We start from the raw sequence: 18,063 nt of genomic DNA, 5'->3' as shown, positions 1-18,063 counted from the left end.
GCCTCTTTGTTTAGGCATTCTCCCCAAGGAACTACTTTTATCAAGTCATGTGAAGAGAACCCTGGACCAGGGTGACCAAGTGTCCCAGTTTGCCTAGGACTGAGGGAGTTCCTAGGACATGGGACTTCAGTGCTAAAATCAGTTAAGTCTTGAGCAAAGTGGGATAAGTTGGGAATCTTAATCCTGTAGTTACTCATATTTCTAAATGGGTCCTTAGAATAGTAGTAGAAGGAGCTGAAAAATGGGCATTTCATCCATTGACAGAACCCTTCCCAGTTGAGACTTATTAGACACTGGAGTGCTTATTTATAAGAGTAATGGTTTAAAAAATATAAAAGGTGGAGAGAAGAGAGGCTTATATAAAAGAAAGATTTAATACTTAGGCCAGTGATTTTCAACATTTTTCATTTCATGGCACACACTAATTACTAAAATTCTGTGGCACACCAGTCTGACCAAAAAATAAGGTGTAGACCTGGCCAGTTTGGCTCAGTTGTTGGAGCATGGGCCTGAGGACTGAAGGGTCATAGGTTCGATTCTCATTCAAGGACATATACCTCGGTTGCAGGTTCCCAGCCCTTGTAGGAGTGTGTTCAGGAGGCAACCAATTAATGTGTCTCTCTCCCATCGATGTTTCTCTCTCCCTTCCACTCTCTCTAGAAATCAATGGGAAATAAAAAAGGTATTAATTTTGATTCATTCACACTGGACAGCTGTTGTTGTATTGGCTGTTGCCATATTTTTTTATTTGACAATCTAAGAGAAAAGAGGTCAGTATTCCTGACTAAATAGTCTGGCATTGCATGTTTTAAAAATTCTTGTGGAACCACTAGTGTGCCTCTTGCAGCACACCGGTTGAAAATTACTGTTGAAATATTTGTTTAAAGTTCTAATCTAATACTCCTTTCTCTTTACAGAACTGATAGTGCATCAGCCGACCCAGATAATTTAAAATATTCTTCATCCAGAGATAGGGGTGGGTCTTCCTCTTATGGACTGCAACCTTCGAATTCAGCTGTGGTGTCTCGGCAAAGGCACGATGATACCAGAATCCACGTTGACATACAGAATGACGAAAAGGGTATATATATTTCCTTATTTGTAGGGGCATGTTTTTCAACCTACCCATCACTCCCTCCCCTTCCTCTCCCTTCTGCACCTCTTCTAATATGCTTAAAATATAGCTATTTTATATTTAATAAAATGTCAAAGTAAACAGCAGCTCATAATAGGCAGCGCACCATGGTGCAGAGGAAAGAAACCCTGGACTTTAGAGGTAGGTGGTTTAAAAAACATATGTATATAAAATACAGTGAGACTTTTGACACTTCATAAGTTTATCCCCTTAAATTTAAAAAATTAAAACACTCTTTATATACATATAATACAGAAATGCAGTTTCCTTGCCAAAAAAGAAAAATACAGTATCACTAAGGCTGAAGTCTCTGTTGACTACCATCTCTCCTCTAGACTTGCCAAAAGTGTTTTGTTTTTTTGTTTATTTATTTATTTATTTATTTATTTATTTATTTATTTATATTTAGGGAGAGAGGAAGGGAGAGAAGGATGGAGAGAGAGAGACAAACATAGATTTGTTGTTCCACTTATTTATGCATTCATTGGTTGATTCTTTTTTTTTAACACGTTAAGCCCTGTGTCAGTCATTGGTGACTGACACTATCCGTCTGGAAGACAAAACAGGGTGGGCGCTTAACATGTTAAACTATATTTTATTGATTTCAGAGAGGGAGAGAGAGATAGAAACATCAGTGAGAGAGAATCATTGATTGGCTGCCTCCTGCACACCCCTGGGGATTGAGGCTGCAACCTGAGCATGTGCCCTTGACTGGAATTGAACCCGGGACCCTTCAGTTCACAGGCTGATGCTCTATCCACTAGGGCAGTGGTCGGCAAACTCATTAGTCAACAGAGCCAAACATCAACAGTACAACGATTGAAATTTCTTTTGAGAGCCAAATTTTTTCAACTTAAACTTCTTCTAACGCCACTTCTTCAAAATAGACTCGCCAAGGTCGTGGTATTTTGTGGAAGAGCCACACTCAAGGGGCCAAAGAGCCGCATGTGGCTCGCGAGCCGCAGTTTGCCGACCACGGCACTAGGGCATTGGTTGATTCTTGGGTGTGTCCTGATCTGGGATCAAACTCACAACCTTGGCATATCGGGATGACGCTCTAAACAACTGAGCTACCCTGCCAGGATTGTCCCAAAAGGTTTTTTGTGGTTTTTTTGTTGGTTTGTTTGCTTGTTTTTAGGTATTTTTATTGATCTTTAGAGAGAGAGAGTAAGGAAGAGGTAGAGAGGGAGAAAAACAACATCAGAACATCGATCAGCTGCCTCCTCCATTCCCCTGCAAAATTGGGTCAAGCCTGAAACCCAGGCATGTGCCCTGATGGGGAATCAAACCTGCAGCCTTTCAGTGCTCGGAATAATGCCCAACCAACTGAGCCACACCAGCCAGGGCCCAAAAGTTTTTGTTTTTTTTTAATTTATCTTTATTGTTGAAAGTATTACAGATCCCTGCCCCCCACTCCCATCCCCTTGACCTTCTCCATCCTGCTCCAGTCCCCTCCCCAGGCCATGGTTATGCATATATGCATATAAGTTCATTTGTTAATCTCTTCCCGCCCGGCAAATCTGACTTTAGTTTGCATTTCTCTTATCTTCTATTGAAGATATTAAAATGAAATTAAAAAATGGCTTCAAGGCCGGCAGCACAGGTAAGAGAAACAAAGGCTGGTTGAACTGTAGAATAGGTAATAAGATCCTGAACTCTCAGGAATTCATTGAGTGAAACCAAGAGCCTTATTTAAATAACATAAATGTTGCTGTTTTTAGGTGGTTACAGTGTCAATGGAGGATCTGGGGAAAATACTTATGGTCGGAAGTCGTTGGGGCAAGAGCTGAGGGTTAACAATGTGACCACCCCTGAGTTCACCAGTGTTCAGCATGGCAGCCGTGCATTAGCCATCAAAGACATGAGGAAATCACAGGGTAAGACTGGGCAAACTGCGGATCACACACATGTTCCACAAAGACCTGTATCTCCTCTTCTCCTAAATACCTTATTTTGTACTAATACCTTGCACATGTGTGAATTGGTTAATTTACTCTGAGTTGAAAAACCTGTGCACATGATAATTTTTTTTGCATTCCTTTTCCTATGAATTAAGAGTAAAGTCCTACCAGAAAGTTTTTAATACTTTTTAAAAGAGAATTCTGTTAAAATAAGATTGGAAGACTGGGTAAGATTTTAAAGAAAGGTTTTCCTGATGATTGTGGCTATTGAATGTGTACAGTGGGCTTCTTATTGCTGCATGTCTTTGAATCCTAATGCCAGTGGGGGATATGGGTATACATGGAGTGGACCCTTTCTGAAGTTAAATACACTCATGCCATTTTCTGCCTTATAACACAAGCCTCAGTGTATATAGATAAATTACCCTGAAAATTCAGGCTATTAGAGGTAAAAAAAAAAATTTTTTCCTAAAAGAGAAATTTATTTTATTGGTAAAACTGAGTGTGAAATCAAGATTTCTGATTTATATACTTAGTTGGAAAGAGTTACTCTTTGGACATTTAGTTTATGACTTTTTCCATTGGGGTGTGTGTATGTATGTGTTGTGTGGATCTTGGTGAACATTTTTGTGCATATAGCTTTTGGAAATGATTTTTAAAAAAATAAGTTTCCAGAAGTAGAATGTTAAATCAGAAGTTATACTGTTTCTAAATAGTGTTTGAAGTCTTAGACTTATGTGTGATAGAAATTGGACAGCGACTCTAACACTAAGTTAGTCTAATTCTTTCTCCTCACAGGTTCCGAGTTAAGCAGTTGGCAGAATTGTAAATAGAACCTAGGTTTCCAGCCTGGTATCCTAATGACATATTCTGTATTCATTCTTACTGAAATATTCAATGGGCTAGGGATTTCAGAAATTCTTAATTCTTGTCTCATATGTTGTAATTTCTTTTATTGTAGTTTTTCTTCCATGCCTTAGAGAGAAATGAAAATGTTAGACCCTTTGGCATGGTTTGTTAATGTACATTGGTTAATTATTTAATATTTAAATGCATCTTTATTTATTGTCAAACATTGTTTGAGCATTCCCACTTGTTCTTATTAAAAAGTAAAGGGAAGAAAGTTCTGATTTGCCACTTTCTGAGTGGCAGCATACCTTACACATAGTAGGTGATAGTGAAACATGATTTCAATTCATCAAAACTTTGTGCTAGGAAAATGATCATAATGTGAACAAGAGGCTCTGAGCCTTCCAGTGGGATACCTAGGTGAGAAATAGAAACATATAGCCTGTTTCTCCCTGGTTGAGAATTTACCCCTAACCTATCGAAGTCTTTTACCATACCCATGCTCTTTACTTGGAAGTTGAAAACAGTTTGGAATAGATCTGAAGAAAACAATTTCTAACCCTTTTTAAAAATTCCTTCTTGAAAGTCTTACCCAGTCTTCTAATCTTATTTTAACGGAATTCTCTTCTGATTCTCTCTCAGCTGATCCTCTAAAATGAGATATTTACTGAGGTTTTTCTCTTCTGAGGGTCTGTCATGTTCCCAGCTGTCTGTTGGGGCTTGGTTTATATAGTGATGAACAAAAGTGTGATGGGACCTGCTTTCATTGTCCAGCGGACTATGATTTTTGATGTACTTTAAAATATTTGTGATATAATTCTACGCTTACTTATACTCAATGGATAACAAAATGTTTATATTCACAGAGCGATCGATGTCTTACTCTGATGAGTCTCGACTGTCGAATCTTCTTCGGAGGATCACCCGGGAAGACGACAGAGACCGAAGACTGACTACTGTAAAGCAATTGAAGGAATTTATTCAGCAACCAGAAAATAAACTGGTAAGTATAGCATGCTTGGAAATGTTGATAATTTTTATGTTTCCATAGTAAACTAGGTAAATGCTATCCGGAGTGGTTTAAGAAGAGAATAGGTTTGCTTCTAAGGAGCAATAATAGGGATTTCTTATTCTAGATAAATTTGGCCTGTATTATGATGATATAGAATTTAATGCCCCTAATTCTGTAATTTATCTACCATTATTGGATCCACATTGGTTCTGCAATAAAGTGCTTTTAACACATGTATTGTGTTGTCCTCAGAAATTTTTTTCTGTGTTTCAGAACAAAATATCTGTTGTTTTTCATATGTGAAATTGGGGTAGGGGTTACATATTTTGTTCATGAGTGAGTTTGGTCTGGTGACCAGCGCCAAGTAAATGGAAAAACTCTCTCAAGGACAAAATGCAGGAGCAGTTACATATTTCTCTCTACCCAAGTAATTCTCCTAATGTTAAATTAAGAATTTGATAAGGAGTAAGAGAAAAATTAATGAGAAATTGTATGGTGAATCGAATAATATTTGATTCAAAGCAAGCTTCTTCCCCAACCCCCAAATTTTATTATGAAAAATTATAAATATACAGAAAATTGAAAGAATTTTACAGTGAACATCATATGCCCATCATCTAAATTCTGTCATTAACATTTTACCATATTGCTTTATTATATACTCATCTATCCCCATCAATTCATTTTTAAAAAAAATGCATTTCAGAGTAAATTAAACAAACCTTTTGAGTTTTTTTTACCCCCATTGATGATCATGGCTCTGTTTTTTTGTTTGTTTGTTTTTAATATATTTTATTGATTTTTTACAGAGAGGAAGAGAGAGGGATTGAGAGTTAGAAACATCGATGAGAGAGAAACATCGATCAGCTGCCTCTTGCACACCCCCTACTGGGGATGTGCCTGCAACCAAGGTACATGCCCCTGACCGGAATCGAACCCGGGACCCTTGAGTCCGCAGGCCGACGCTCTATCCACTGAGCCAAACCGGTTTCGGCTTGTTTTGTTTTTTTAAAAAAATATATTTTATTGATTTTTTACAGAGAGGAAGGGAGAGGGATAGAGAGTTAGTTAGAAACATTGATGAGAGAGAAACATGATCAGCTGCCTCCTGCACACTCCCCACTGGGTATGTGCCCGCAACCAAGGTATATGCCCTTGACCAGACTCAAACCTGGGACCCTTGAGTTCACAGGCCGACGCTCTATCCACTGAGCCAAACCGTTTAGGGCAGCTCTGTTTTATATGGATAAATTTTTTTCATAGTCTGAAAGGAAATTTACAACATTCCTGATGTATGCTAATTGGGGACTGTGAGCTGTTATCCAGTTATAATTTGGAAGGGGACACAAGAAAAAGTATACAATGTTATTCTTAACAGTACAGGAATTTGAAGTTTTTATAAATATGTGTTTTTTTTAAAGGTACTAGTAAAACAATTGGATAATATCTTGACTGCTGTACATGATGTGCTTAATGAAAGGTAAGTAACATAATGGTTAAATTAAAAATGTATATTTTTTGAAATTATTAAAAAATAAGCAAGATAAACCCATTGGTTTAATTTATGAACATCTATTTAATGTTTCATTGGGTTCTCTTGTCATCTTTATCTGTGTTAAAGTATTTATATGTTAATAACCATTGACTACAAATGGAATCCTTGAAAGGGAATATAATTTTTTAAAATTTGTTAACGTAACTGAATAATTGAGGATTGACATATAGAGTGACATAAACTCTTAATGCAGGCATGAATGAATGAATGAATGCAGTTAATGTTTGTAAACTAGAGAATTTTGAAATTGCTTAGAGAGTAAAGGTGAAATGGATCTTCCTTTTTTGGGCAGTTCAAACCTAGTCTATGGGGCTACTGGGGTTCTCCAAAGGTATGCAGTCATTTATTTGTATGGTGGCTTCCAAAGAATTGTAGTGTTGGAAAGCACCCAAAATTTATCTCAGCAGGTCATGAACCTTACTGTTTTATGGTGGTTTTATTTTATACAGTTACCTATTATACTTAAACTAGAGGCCCGGTGCATGAATTCGTGCACTAGTGGGGTCCCTCGGCCTGGCCTGCGGGGATCGGGCTGAAACCGGCTCTCCAACACCCCCAAGGGGTCCTGATTGCGAGAGGGTGCATGCTAGGCCGTGGGAGGGACATGGGAAGTTGGCCAGTCGGGGAGGGACTATGGAAGGGCTCCACGGCCGGACGCCAGCAGCAAGCTAACCTACTGGTTGGAGCATCTGCCCCCTGGTGGTCAGTGCACATCATAGCAAGTGGTTGAGTGGCCTTAGCATACCATTAGCATATTATGCTTTGATTGGTTGAACGGCCGACCAGATGACTGGACACTTAGCATATTAGGCTTTTATTATATAGGATGAGTGTTGTTATTCTTTTAAGTTTATTATATTTAACATATAAATTTCCTATTTTTATAGCCCTTACATATTGAACATTATATAGTATATATATTTATAGTGTTTTTTATCTAATTATTTGTTACTGCCTTTTTCTATGAATTATTTAATGAAGCTTGAGATGGAATTGAAAGCATGAATTTTAGCATTTTTTTGGTCTTTCCTTACTGTTTGTAAGTAATTGAATCTGTAAAAGAAAGCCCAGTGTCTAATTAAGGTGCTTTTGAGTACTGCAGGATAGAGAGAATGGAGAATATTTAAAGTGAGTAAAATCTCAACCTTTTATGTAGTTTGAATAGAATTTAAAAAGAAATCATTTTAAGACATTCTTTTGTAAGATGTGTCATTCTTGTCATCCTTGAAAGCTTAAGCTTTTTGTGTATTTTGTTTTGTTTGCATTAAAATAAACAGTAGCAAATTGCTTCAGGAATTGAGACAAGAAGGAGCTTGCTGTCTTGGCCTTCTTTGTGCTTCTCTGAGCTATGAGGCTGAGAAGATCTTCAAATGGATTTTTAGCAAATTTAGCTCATCTGCAAAAGATGAAGTTAAACTCCTCTACTTATGTGCCACCTACAAAGCACTAGAGACTGTAGGAGAAAAGAAAGCCTTTTCATCTGTAATGCAGGTAAGATTGGGGGGAGGGGGCGTTTCAGTGCTTGGCAAGAAAATTGTCTTTAATACATGTCCTGCGGAGGGGAGCTTGAAAAAAGGAAACTTAGAATAGAGCTATCTACTGATAGTAAATGTGATATAAGTAAAATTCCTCTTTTTGAATTTGAGTAAAGAACACACATTAAAGATAGCCTTAAAATAAGTTAGGTTTCCTAACCCCGCCCCTCTGCTTTTTAGAAGCTTTCCTTTGAATTTGTTTAGTACTAGAATTATTTGCAGGTTTTAAAATAGGAACTTCATGGAATAGGAGGGGCTTCTTATTTTTTGAGGGAGACAGAAACTGAACATCACAAGTCATACTAGGCTTTTTTAGGTTTGATAATATGTCAAATATTCTTATTCCAAGTAATATAAAATAATTGTACAAATTGATATCAGCCCTGCTTAATTCTATTCTGCCTTTTTAAAGGATGCATTTTTTTTTTCTTGATTCTAGAGATCATGAAAAAATTTTTTGGAAAAGATTCGAAAATTATCTGTAATAGCATAACACCAAAAGGGCTTATCCTGTATAGTTATTTATTTATTTATTTATTTGTTTATTTATTATTGATTTCAGAGAGATAGGGAGATGGAGAGAGAGAGATAGAAACATCAATGATGAGAGAAAATTATGGATCTGTTGCCTCCTGCACGCCCCCCAATGGGGATCAAGCCCGCAACTTGGGCATGGGCCCTGACTGGGAATCGAACTGTAACCTCCTGGTTCATAGGTCCACACTCAACCACTGAGCTACGCTGGCCAGGCTATCGTATATAGTTTTTATATTATGAACTTTCCCCAAAAAATTTATTTTGAAACTTAAAATCCACAGGAACTTCAGTATAGTGAACACCATACATCCTTTACCTAGATTTGCCACTTATTAACATTTTGCTACAGTTATTTTATTTTTATACATACACATATACTTTTTGCTGAATCATTGGAAAATAAATTACACATATCTTGACAATTTACCCCATAATGCTTTGACATGTATCTCCTAAGAATAAGGCTATTCTCTTATATAACAAAATGGTAATTTTATTATATAATACAACCTATATTCAGATTTCTACAGTTACCTCTAAGATGTCTTTTATATCTTGTGTCTTACCCGACATAAGATTCAGGCATTGTGTTCGGTTTGTACCTCTTTAATCTTTCTCAGAAAGTTCTCTGTACCTTTTTGTTCCCCTTATTTTATAGAATGATCTACTTTCTGGGCTTATCTGATTATTTCTTTCTGATTAGATTTAGTTTAGACATTTTGGTCACCAATACTTCATAGAAAGTTTATACTTACTATTGCATCACACCAGTAGGCACATAAGTTCAGGTTGTCTTCTCTGAGATGAAGAGTTTGATTACCTGGTTGAGGTGATGACTACTAGGTCTTTCCATTGTGAAGGTTTTTTGTTTTTTTTTTCCCTTTGTATTTAGTGATTAATCTGGGCATGACATTATGAGACCTTCTGGGTATCCTGTTTTTTAGTAATATTTCAATGATTTTTAGCATCCATTCATATTCTGTCTATAGTTTATATAACATTGGCTGTTGAAAAATGTTTTCTAATTCTAGCATTTCTACATTTATAACATTCTTTTGTAAAGACAAGCTTTCATTTTTTGGGGAAAAAGTGGCTTTAAATAGCTGCAAAATATTCTATGAGTGTTATGCCATATATTTATTTAAAAGAAATATGGAGTGGTAATATGAGCCTATAAGTCATTCAAGAGTTGGGGCCATGTTAATCTCTTAAGTCATTCTAGTTTGAAGCATGTATTAATATTTTCAAGCATAAACTGCTCCATTTTTTAATTAGAAAGTAATTGTGGTATTTTTTAAATGTTCCTAAGCACATATTAGTTTTTGTACTTGAAATTTAATCACATCAATGCATTAAAGAGAGCACTTAGGAATAATGTAGATGTTACTTAGAAATAATTTTAACGGACATCAAAGAGGAGAAAACAGCATTTGTTTCCAGCCTAATATCTTAGTGGAATGAAATGTTTTCAACTTTTTTTGAGCTAAAACTATAGAATTTCTTTTCTTTGGTATTATAGTCAGATTTGGATACAGTCACTATTAAATAATGAACCTAATTTGCTTGTTTTCTTCCTGTTTTGTTGAATGTTCATGGTTTGCAATTTTTATTTTTTAGCTTGTAATGACCAGCCTGCAGTCCATTCTTGAAAATGTGGATACACCAGAATTACTTTGCAAATGTGTTAAGTGCATTCTTTTGGTAGCTCGATGCTACCCTCATATTTTCAGCACTAACTTTAGGGTGAGTACCCCAATCCCCTCTTTTCTGATGATAGAGCGAGAGATTGATTGCATGTATAAGGACCTGGGAACTCAAGTAGAAAACAAAGCTTCTGATCCTTTGAGTATAATTAAGTGATGTTCAAGGATCCAGGATTGAATGGTGCAGCATTAATGTTTTTATAAAAAACACTATTTTCTGACACTCCCTTTTTCGCTTTCAATGTCAAGTAGGTAGTCCTTTCTAGGGTCACTTACTCTGAAATTATCCAAAAGTGGAATAGTAGTAAGACCTTAAATTTAAATTGCTTGGTTCCCTTCTCTGTTTCCATCCAGGATACGGTTGATATATTAGTTGGATGGCATATAGATCATACTCAGAAACCTTCGCTCACACAGCAGGTGTCTGGTAAGTGGTGCAGCATATACCAGTTATGTAACTATTGTGGGAAGGAGCACTGAGCCCTCAAAGACCAGCTATTAATTGTTTCACAGATACAGTTCAGCTATTATAAATGAACATTACTTGTTTGCTAAATTTAGCTTTCAAAAGGAAATTGTGTACTTTGTAGTAGATAGGGAGAGTCCAAGTACAGATTATAATGCTCCAGTAAGAAATTGAAAGGACTTAACTAAGTCCTTTGTGGCATGTGCTGGTAGGAGGGGATATAATAGTTGTCATATCCTGAAATATAGAATGGAAGGTCCTAGATATTTGTGACTTGTGTTTTTTTTTTTTTAAATTACACACAAACAAATGGATTTAGAAAATTGTCATAAATGATAGAGAAAAAAATTTTTTTAGTTTAAATGAATGACTAGCAAGACTCACTTAGACACTTCAGCCCGTTCTAAGTGCTACAGTTTCTCTTAGCTTATTTGGTGCAGTAAACTTCTGAAAATACTGTATGCAGGTGAATCTGGTTCTGTGTCATTTACTCTGGGGAAATCAGTGGATACCTTTGGTGGCTAGCTGTAGCCCTAGAATAAATAACCAGGCTGGTGGTTGGTAAGTTGTGGCATTTTCGTCTAAGCCATGTGTATAGTGACAATATGGTTATTAAGTCTGCTGAAAAATAAGGACATGAGATACACATTCTGGAGAACATTTATCTTTGCAGCATTTAAAAGATGTTGGTTAATCATGCTTAGCATGCTTAATAGTAGTTCTGGTCTTGTGATACAGGTCATATTTTAAGAGTTGGCAAGTTGAAAACCAGATGTCTTTTAAAATAAGGCTCTCAAATATATTTTTTATTTGGATTTTTATTTTTCAACTTTCTTATATGATTCCCAGGGTGGTTGCAGAGTCTGGAGCCATTTTGGGTAGCTGATCTTGCTTTTTCTACTACTCTTCTTGGTCAGTTTCTAGAGGATATGGAGGCATATGCTGAGGTGAGTATAGAGAAAATTATTTTCTAAAATTTTGGTTAAAAACAAAACATTAACCAGTGTCACACCAGTAAATTCAATAAAAAGGAAAAAAATAAATTGCTACCAAAACAAAAGTCTTAAAGTGCTATATTTTAAAATAAGTCAGACTATCTGACATTTGAACAGGAATTATAGAACCATTGCCAATATTTTATTTTTCTTAGATGAATTTTTAAGTTACCAGCAGAATTACTGAAAAGACTGAAAGAAAAATTGTAGGCCAAATTTTGCAAAGCTTGAAATAATGCTGGTAGCTTTCTGAAGATATTTTCTGTAGTTCACTCTTTCTGATTTTTTGTTAACTAAAAGAGACTTAAAAAGTGAGGTGAGGCCTGGCTGTGTGGTTCATTTGATTGGAGCGTTGTCTTGTGCACTGAAGGGTCGCCAGTTTGATTCCCAGTTGAGCAAGTACCCGGGTTGCGGGTTCTTCTCTGATGGGGGTGTGTATGAGAAACCGATTGATGTTTCTCTTTTTCGCTTGCCTCTAAAATCAGTAAAGACATATCTTCTGGTGAGGATTTAAAAAAAGAAAAAAAGTGAGGTGAATTGTTAAAAAGTATAAAAACCCCTAAAGACTTTCCTCTTACATGATTGGAGATCATATAGATCATACTTTGGAGGACAAGTCTTGGTTTCCACCAACTGTTGCAGCTGTACAAGTGCATGTAGCAGCTTTAAGAGTGCTGCTGAAGTCTCTGTTACTGGTTCTTGGCTTTCCTGGCCCTACTGCTATGGCTTAAATCTGCCGTTATCTGTTTGAATCTTTCTGGTTTTCTTCCCTACTCAGATCTATAATAATTCTTGTTTGGTGTTCAAGGCTTCCATTAAGATTTAGCTTCATATTTTTGTTATACCTTGGCTACTTCTAGCCAATAAGAATTCACTACATTTTTAAAAAAATATATTTTATTGATTTTTACAGAGAGGAAGAGAGAGGGATAGAGAGTTAGAAACATCGATGAGAGAGAAACATCCATCAGCTGCCTCTTGCACACCCCCTACTGGGGATGTGCCCGCAACCAAGGTACATGCCCTTGACCGGAATCGAACCCGGGACCCTTGAGTCCGCAGGCCGACGCTCTATCCACTGAGCCAAACCGGTTTCGGCGAATTCACTACTTTTAATGGTACCAGTCTACTTGCCCCCTTTCAGAGAAAAGCTAGGGAATATTTTGTTTCCACATGTTTCTTTGCCCCCCATACCTCAAATGTCTTTGTTCCTCTCCCACTTTTCAAGCTGATCTGCCTCTCTGAAGCCACTTATTCTAGTTTGTAGAGACTCTTCCCTTTGATAGCCATAAAATCTAATTCTCTTTTATTAGGTGGTTGTATAATTATCAGTAGTGATATATTGGTTCTACTATCCCATTTTTTACTAATCTTTTCCTTTTGAGTATATCTATTTTTTTTTTGAGGATTTTTTAATTTTTTTTTATTGTTTAAAGTATTACATGTAGTAGTACATATATCTCCTTTTTTCACCCCATTGACCTTCCCCCAGCCTCCTCTACCCCCTGTCGCATGCCCTCATCCCACCCCCCAGTGTCTTGTGTCCATTTGTTGTGCTTATATGCATGCATACAAGTCCTTTGGTTGATCTTTTTGAGTATATCTTATTTCTGCAACTAGATTATAAATCTGGGAACCAGATCTTATACTTTTTACCTCTCCTCCTCCTCCTGTTCCTCCTCTCCCCCCGCTACCCACCCTCCCGCCTTCTCTCTCTCTCTCTTCTCTCTCTCTCTCTCTCTCTCTCTCTCTCTCTCTCTCTCTCTCTCTCTCTCTCTCTCGTGTGTGTGTGTGTGTGTGTGTGTGTGTGTGTGTGTGTGTGTGCGCGCGCGCGCGCGCGCATAATTTTGGTGTGGAGTACTTATTATTTAGTTGAGTATTTCGAATACTTGGAATGAGATTTTACCAAAAAACAATTTAGGAATGGCAACAGTTTCTGGCTTCATTTATACCAAGATAAAACTATAGTATATGTACTACAATTCATTTTTTCTCAATACCTATCTGAATTGGTACAGAGGTTATTTCCTTAATCTACTGAGGTTAATATTGGCTTATTTAATTAGAAGTAAAATCTACTTTTGCAACTAGATTCATGTTTCCTTTTCCCATAGGCCAAAATACCTCTTTATTTGTAAAAATCTATTATAAAGTTATTTGAAGTGTCTTACTTAAATAAGAATGCTGTGAATTAACTTCTAGGACCTCAGCCATGTGGCCTCTGGGGAGTCAGTGGATGAAGACATACCTCCTCCTTCAGTGTCATTACCAAAGCTGGCAGCTCTTCTCAGGGTATTTAGTACTGTGGTGAGGAGCATTGGGGAACGCTTCAGCCCAATTCGGGGCCCTCCAATTACTGAGGCATATGTAACAGATGTAAGTGTCTTTAGGAGTTCTAAGTATTATTCAAGAATAAAATTGTTTTGTATTGTAAATGCTTCTGATTACCTGGTATTCTATTATTAACCCTTTATTTGTTTAGCATGTATGTATTTGGCTGCTTTCTTAAATAGCCAGGAAAGTTGGGAATTCTACTATATTCTACCCTACTCCTACTTCCTCCTTTCCCCCCATGAAAAAAAAGTCCACTGTGAATTTTAAAATGTCCATGAACTTTTCTGTTAGGAGATCCTTTTTTCTTGGTTTTGAACATTAATTAAATTTTTTCCTTTTTTAATAAGTATTATTTTATTTTTAAATTATTGAGGCTCCTTTTAGTTTTCAACATACTAAGAATAGCACACTATAGAGAAAGCCTCAAAAAATAATTTTCTGTGAGCATGACAGGATGAAACAACTTGATAGGCTGACATCAAAGGATATAAATATATAAGGACTTAAAATGTGTAGAAATCTGAGGCAATTAAAAGATTACCACACTTCTGCAGCCCCCAATATCAGCTGCACGGTATTAATGTCTGGTGGGTGGGTCAGCATAATAGACATGAGACATGAAACCCCATCATTATACTCTACTTGAATAGGAAGGGAGAATTGTGTGATACAGTAAAAAAAAATTAATGTAAATAATTAAAATTTTACTGTTGGGACAAAATTCTAGTTTTTATGAGCATTATTTTTGTTGAATATATTGCTAGATAAAATAGGACCTTAATTATGTTTGTTATTCTTGGTAAGTTAATTGTGTATTTGAGCAGAAATGACTGATCTTGAAGATAATTAAAACCAGCATATTGATAGTTTAAACCTGATCAAAATGGTTTAATAACTTTGTTTCTTTGTAGCTATCTCAAAGAGGTTGTTTGATGACTGCTTCAGTGTTGAAATATGTTAACTCATATAAAACAAAAGGCATATAATAGTATTCTAGGATAGTTATATATTAAATATGCTATTTTATGAAGGTCTTTTAGGCCTTTTTAACCTATACATAGGTTTTAAAAACTTATGTGTAGTGGTTGTTGACTATTATAGAAATATTTTAGAGATCTCTTTGTGTCAATATATTGTTTTTTCCCCCCAAAGTTATTCTTATTAGAAATTTAGTACATTAATATTGATAACTATAGTGGGGGTTTTGGTTGGAAACTACACGATTTTCATAATCCTCATGTAGGTATCATATGCTATAAATAAAAATACTTTTCTTTCAAAAGAGACCATTAATACATGAACTTTCATAAGCTAAAGGTGACTCAAATGTTTAGTTTTAAAAGGGTCTCTAGGAGTTCTATGTATTGGTATTGATTGTCCAAAGCCCAGATGCTAAATTACAAAAAGTTATTCTCATGGCAGGTTATTCCAATGCTGTTAATACCGTTACTGTTCTAAGTTCTGGTGTGTTTCATGATTATAAAGATTCTGAACTTCAGCCATTTAGTGATGTTGGGCGCATAGGAAGCCTGTAGAATGGAAATAGAGGATGGCAAATTCCATTTCCTGTCACAGTAGTACTTTAGAATTTTTTGGGCAAGATCATTTTTGTGTATTGTACTAAAGATACCCTTATTATTATTCAGTCTCTGAGAACTAGACTATTAAGAGACTACTCACAAGGCAGGCAGTTAATTTTCAGTTGAAACTGCATTAAATAGAAAATATTTTTTTGCTCTGTGGAAGCATGTGAATTTTTTTAAAAAGCTGCTTGTTTTCCCCATTGCAGGTTCTATACAGAGTAATGAGATGTGTGACGGCTGCAAATCAAGTGTTTTTTTCTGAGGCTGTGTTGACAGCTGCTAATGAGTGTGTTGGTGTTTTGCTCGGCAGCTTGGATCCTAGCATGACTATACATTGTGACATGGTCATTACATATGGATTAGATCAACTGGAGAATTGCCAGACTTGTGGCACAGATTATATCATCTCAGTCTTGAATTTACTCACATTGGTATGTGAATTCTTTTTTTGTTGCTTTTTAATATGTTGGTGTATTCAGGCCCTAAAATTTAAATTGATATGGTTGTTTGGGGCTTTTTTGAGTACATTAGTCTTATTTATATAATCTAGTTTGCTTTTGCCCCTAGTATCTATTTACTTTTGGTGTTTGATGGCTCGTCTCAGTGTAGATATATTCCTTTTTTTTTTTTTTTTTTATGAAACATCATCCTTCACATGAGACTATCTAATATCTTGATAAATACTGTATATGAGAAGGTATTTGATAGCTTTTTTGAAAGACCTTGGTATGTTTTGTTTCCCATATGAAACTTTTATAGTTTTAATTGTTAACCATAAATATTCCCCCTCAATTTTTTATTAATAGTATCATGAATTTCTTCATACTTAATACTACTCATTTTCTTTCATTAAAAACACATGGCTCATCTAGTTTCATCTAGGCCTTTGACTTGCCCCCCTCCTCCTTGCTGTCCCTCCATCCCCAATTGAATTATTTTAAAAGCAAATTCTAGATAATACTCTGCTGAACATGTTTACCACAGCTGCACTTCCCTTTGTTGGTGTAAAAAAAAGAAGTCTTATGTTAAATTGAAATTTAAAGTATAGAATATATAACCTTGGCTGGTATGGCTCAGTTGGTTGAGCATTGGTCCATGAACCGAGAGGTCACTGGTTCGATTCATGGTCACGGCATAGGCCTGGGTTGTGGCCTCGATCCCCAGTAGGGGGGCGTGCAGGAGGCAGCCCATCAATGTTTCTCCCTCTCTCTTCCTTTATCTCTCCCTCTCTCCCTTCCTCTCTCTCAAATTAATTTTAAAAAAATTTTTTTAATGTATAGCATTGTCTGGCTGGTGTTGCTCAGTGCATGAGCATTAAGTTATGAACCAGGAAGTCATTGTTTGATTCCCGGTCAGGGCATATGCCCGGGTTGTGGGCTCAATCCCCAGTAGCGGTTGTGCAGGAGGCAGCTGATCAGTGATTCTCTCATAGATGTTTCTATCTCTCCCTCTCCCTTCCTCTCTGAAATCAATAAAAACTATATTTAAAATATGTATAGCATAGATAGATAGATAGATAGATAGATAGATAGATAGATAGATATAAATATATGATATAGTATTTTGGTGGGTTTTTTTTAATAAATGGACTATTTTTCAGCAGTTTTTGGTTTACAGAAAATTTACTAACTAAATTTTATAGTTTACTTTAGGGTTCATTCTCTGTACATTCTGTGGGTATTGACAAATGTATAGTGCCATATATTTACCATTATAATATCATATAGAATAGTTTCACTGCTCTAAAAAATCCCATGTGCTCCACCTACTCCTCTTTTCTTCCTTCCTCTTAAGACCCCGACAACCACTGACATTGTTACTGTCTCCAGGGTTTTGTCTTCTACAGAGTGTTGTAATTGGAAACATACAGTATGTAACCTTTTCAGATTGGCTCCTTTCATTTAACAGTATGCATTTAAGGTTCCTCGGTGTTATTTTGTGACTTGATAGCTCGTTTCTTTTTATTCACTTAGATTGTTGAACAGATAAATACAAAACTACCATCATCATTTGTAGAAAAACTGTTTATACCATCATCCAAACTACTGTTTTTGCGTTATCATAAAGAAAAAGAGGTAAGTAATACATTCATAATTACTCTTTTTAATTTAGGTCATTGAAGAGTCTTGTTTATAGACTATATAAATGAAATGATAAATACTTGATTTAGAATATAGTGGTTATAATGATTGCTTTAACTTGGTATTTTATAGATTACAGTACTATATACCTTGATGAATGATTGCCAGATATTCTTTTTAGATTTTCATTAGTTTTTATTAAATTTGTTGAGAACTATTGTGTATATTATACATAAAACTTCATTATTAGTTTCTCAACTGACTCCATATCTAAACCACTATAGACTTTCTAAGTAGATGTAGTGAAACCAATCTTAATGAACTCTGTTTGTATATGTGTTTTGACACTGGCTGTTTTTTTAAAATGTCCTTTTAAG

At 35.9% G+C, this 18,063-nt stretch overlaps 1 protein-coding gene across 1 annotated transcript in view; it reads left to right on the top strand.

Moving 5' to 3' along the window:
• The window catches only part of SMG1 (SMG1 nonsense mediated mRNA decay associated PI3K related kinase), a 117,153-nt gene that overhangs the window by 35,621 nt on the left and 63,469 nt on the right, over nt 1-18,063 (top strand). The window contains exons 2-12 of the mRNA XM_008141541.3: nt 918-1,081; nt 2,857-3,012; nt 4,752-4,888; nt 6,319-6,377; nt 7,730-7,943; nt 10,142-10,267; nt 10,582-10,654; nt 11,543-11,640; nt 13,891-14,064; nt 15,812-16,036; nt 17,579-17,680. Of these exons, the coding sequence (XP_008139763.1) occupies nt 918-1,081; nt 2,857-3,012; nt 4,752-4,888; nt 6,319-6,377; nt 7,730-7,943; nt 10,142-10,267; nt 10,582-10,654; nt 11,543-11,640; nt 13,891-14,064; nt 15,812-16,036; nt 17,579-17,680 (1,528 nt within the window). The remainder of the gene's footprint in view (nt 1-917; nt 1,082-2,856; nt 3,013-4,751; nt 4,889-6,318; nt 6,378-7,729; nt 7,944-10,141; nt 10,268-10,581; nt 10,655-11,542; nt 11,641-13,890; nt 14,065-15,811; nt 16,037-17,578; nt 17,681-18,063) is intronic.

Source organism: Eptesicus fuscus, chromosome 4 (assembly GCF_027574615.1).
Source record: "Eptesicus fuscus isolate TK198812 chromosome 4, DD_ASM_mEF_20220401, whole genome shotgun sequence".
In the NCBI taxonomy this organism is placed as follows: domain Eukaryota; kingdom Metazoa; phylum Chordata; class Mammalia; order Chiroptera; family Vespertilionidae; genus Eptesicus; species Eptesicus fuscus.
This window is presented reverse-complemented; position numbering and strand designations above follow the sequence as displayed.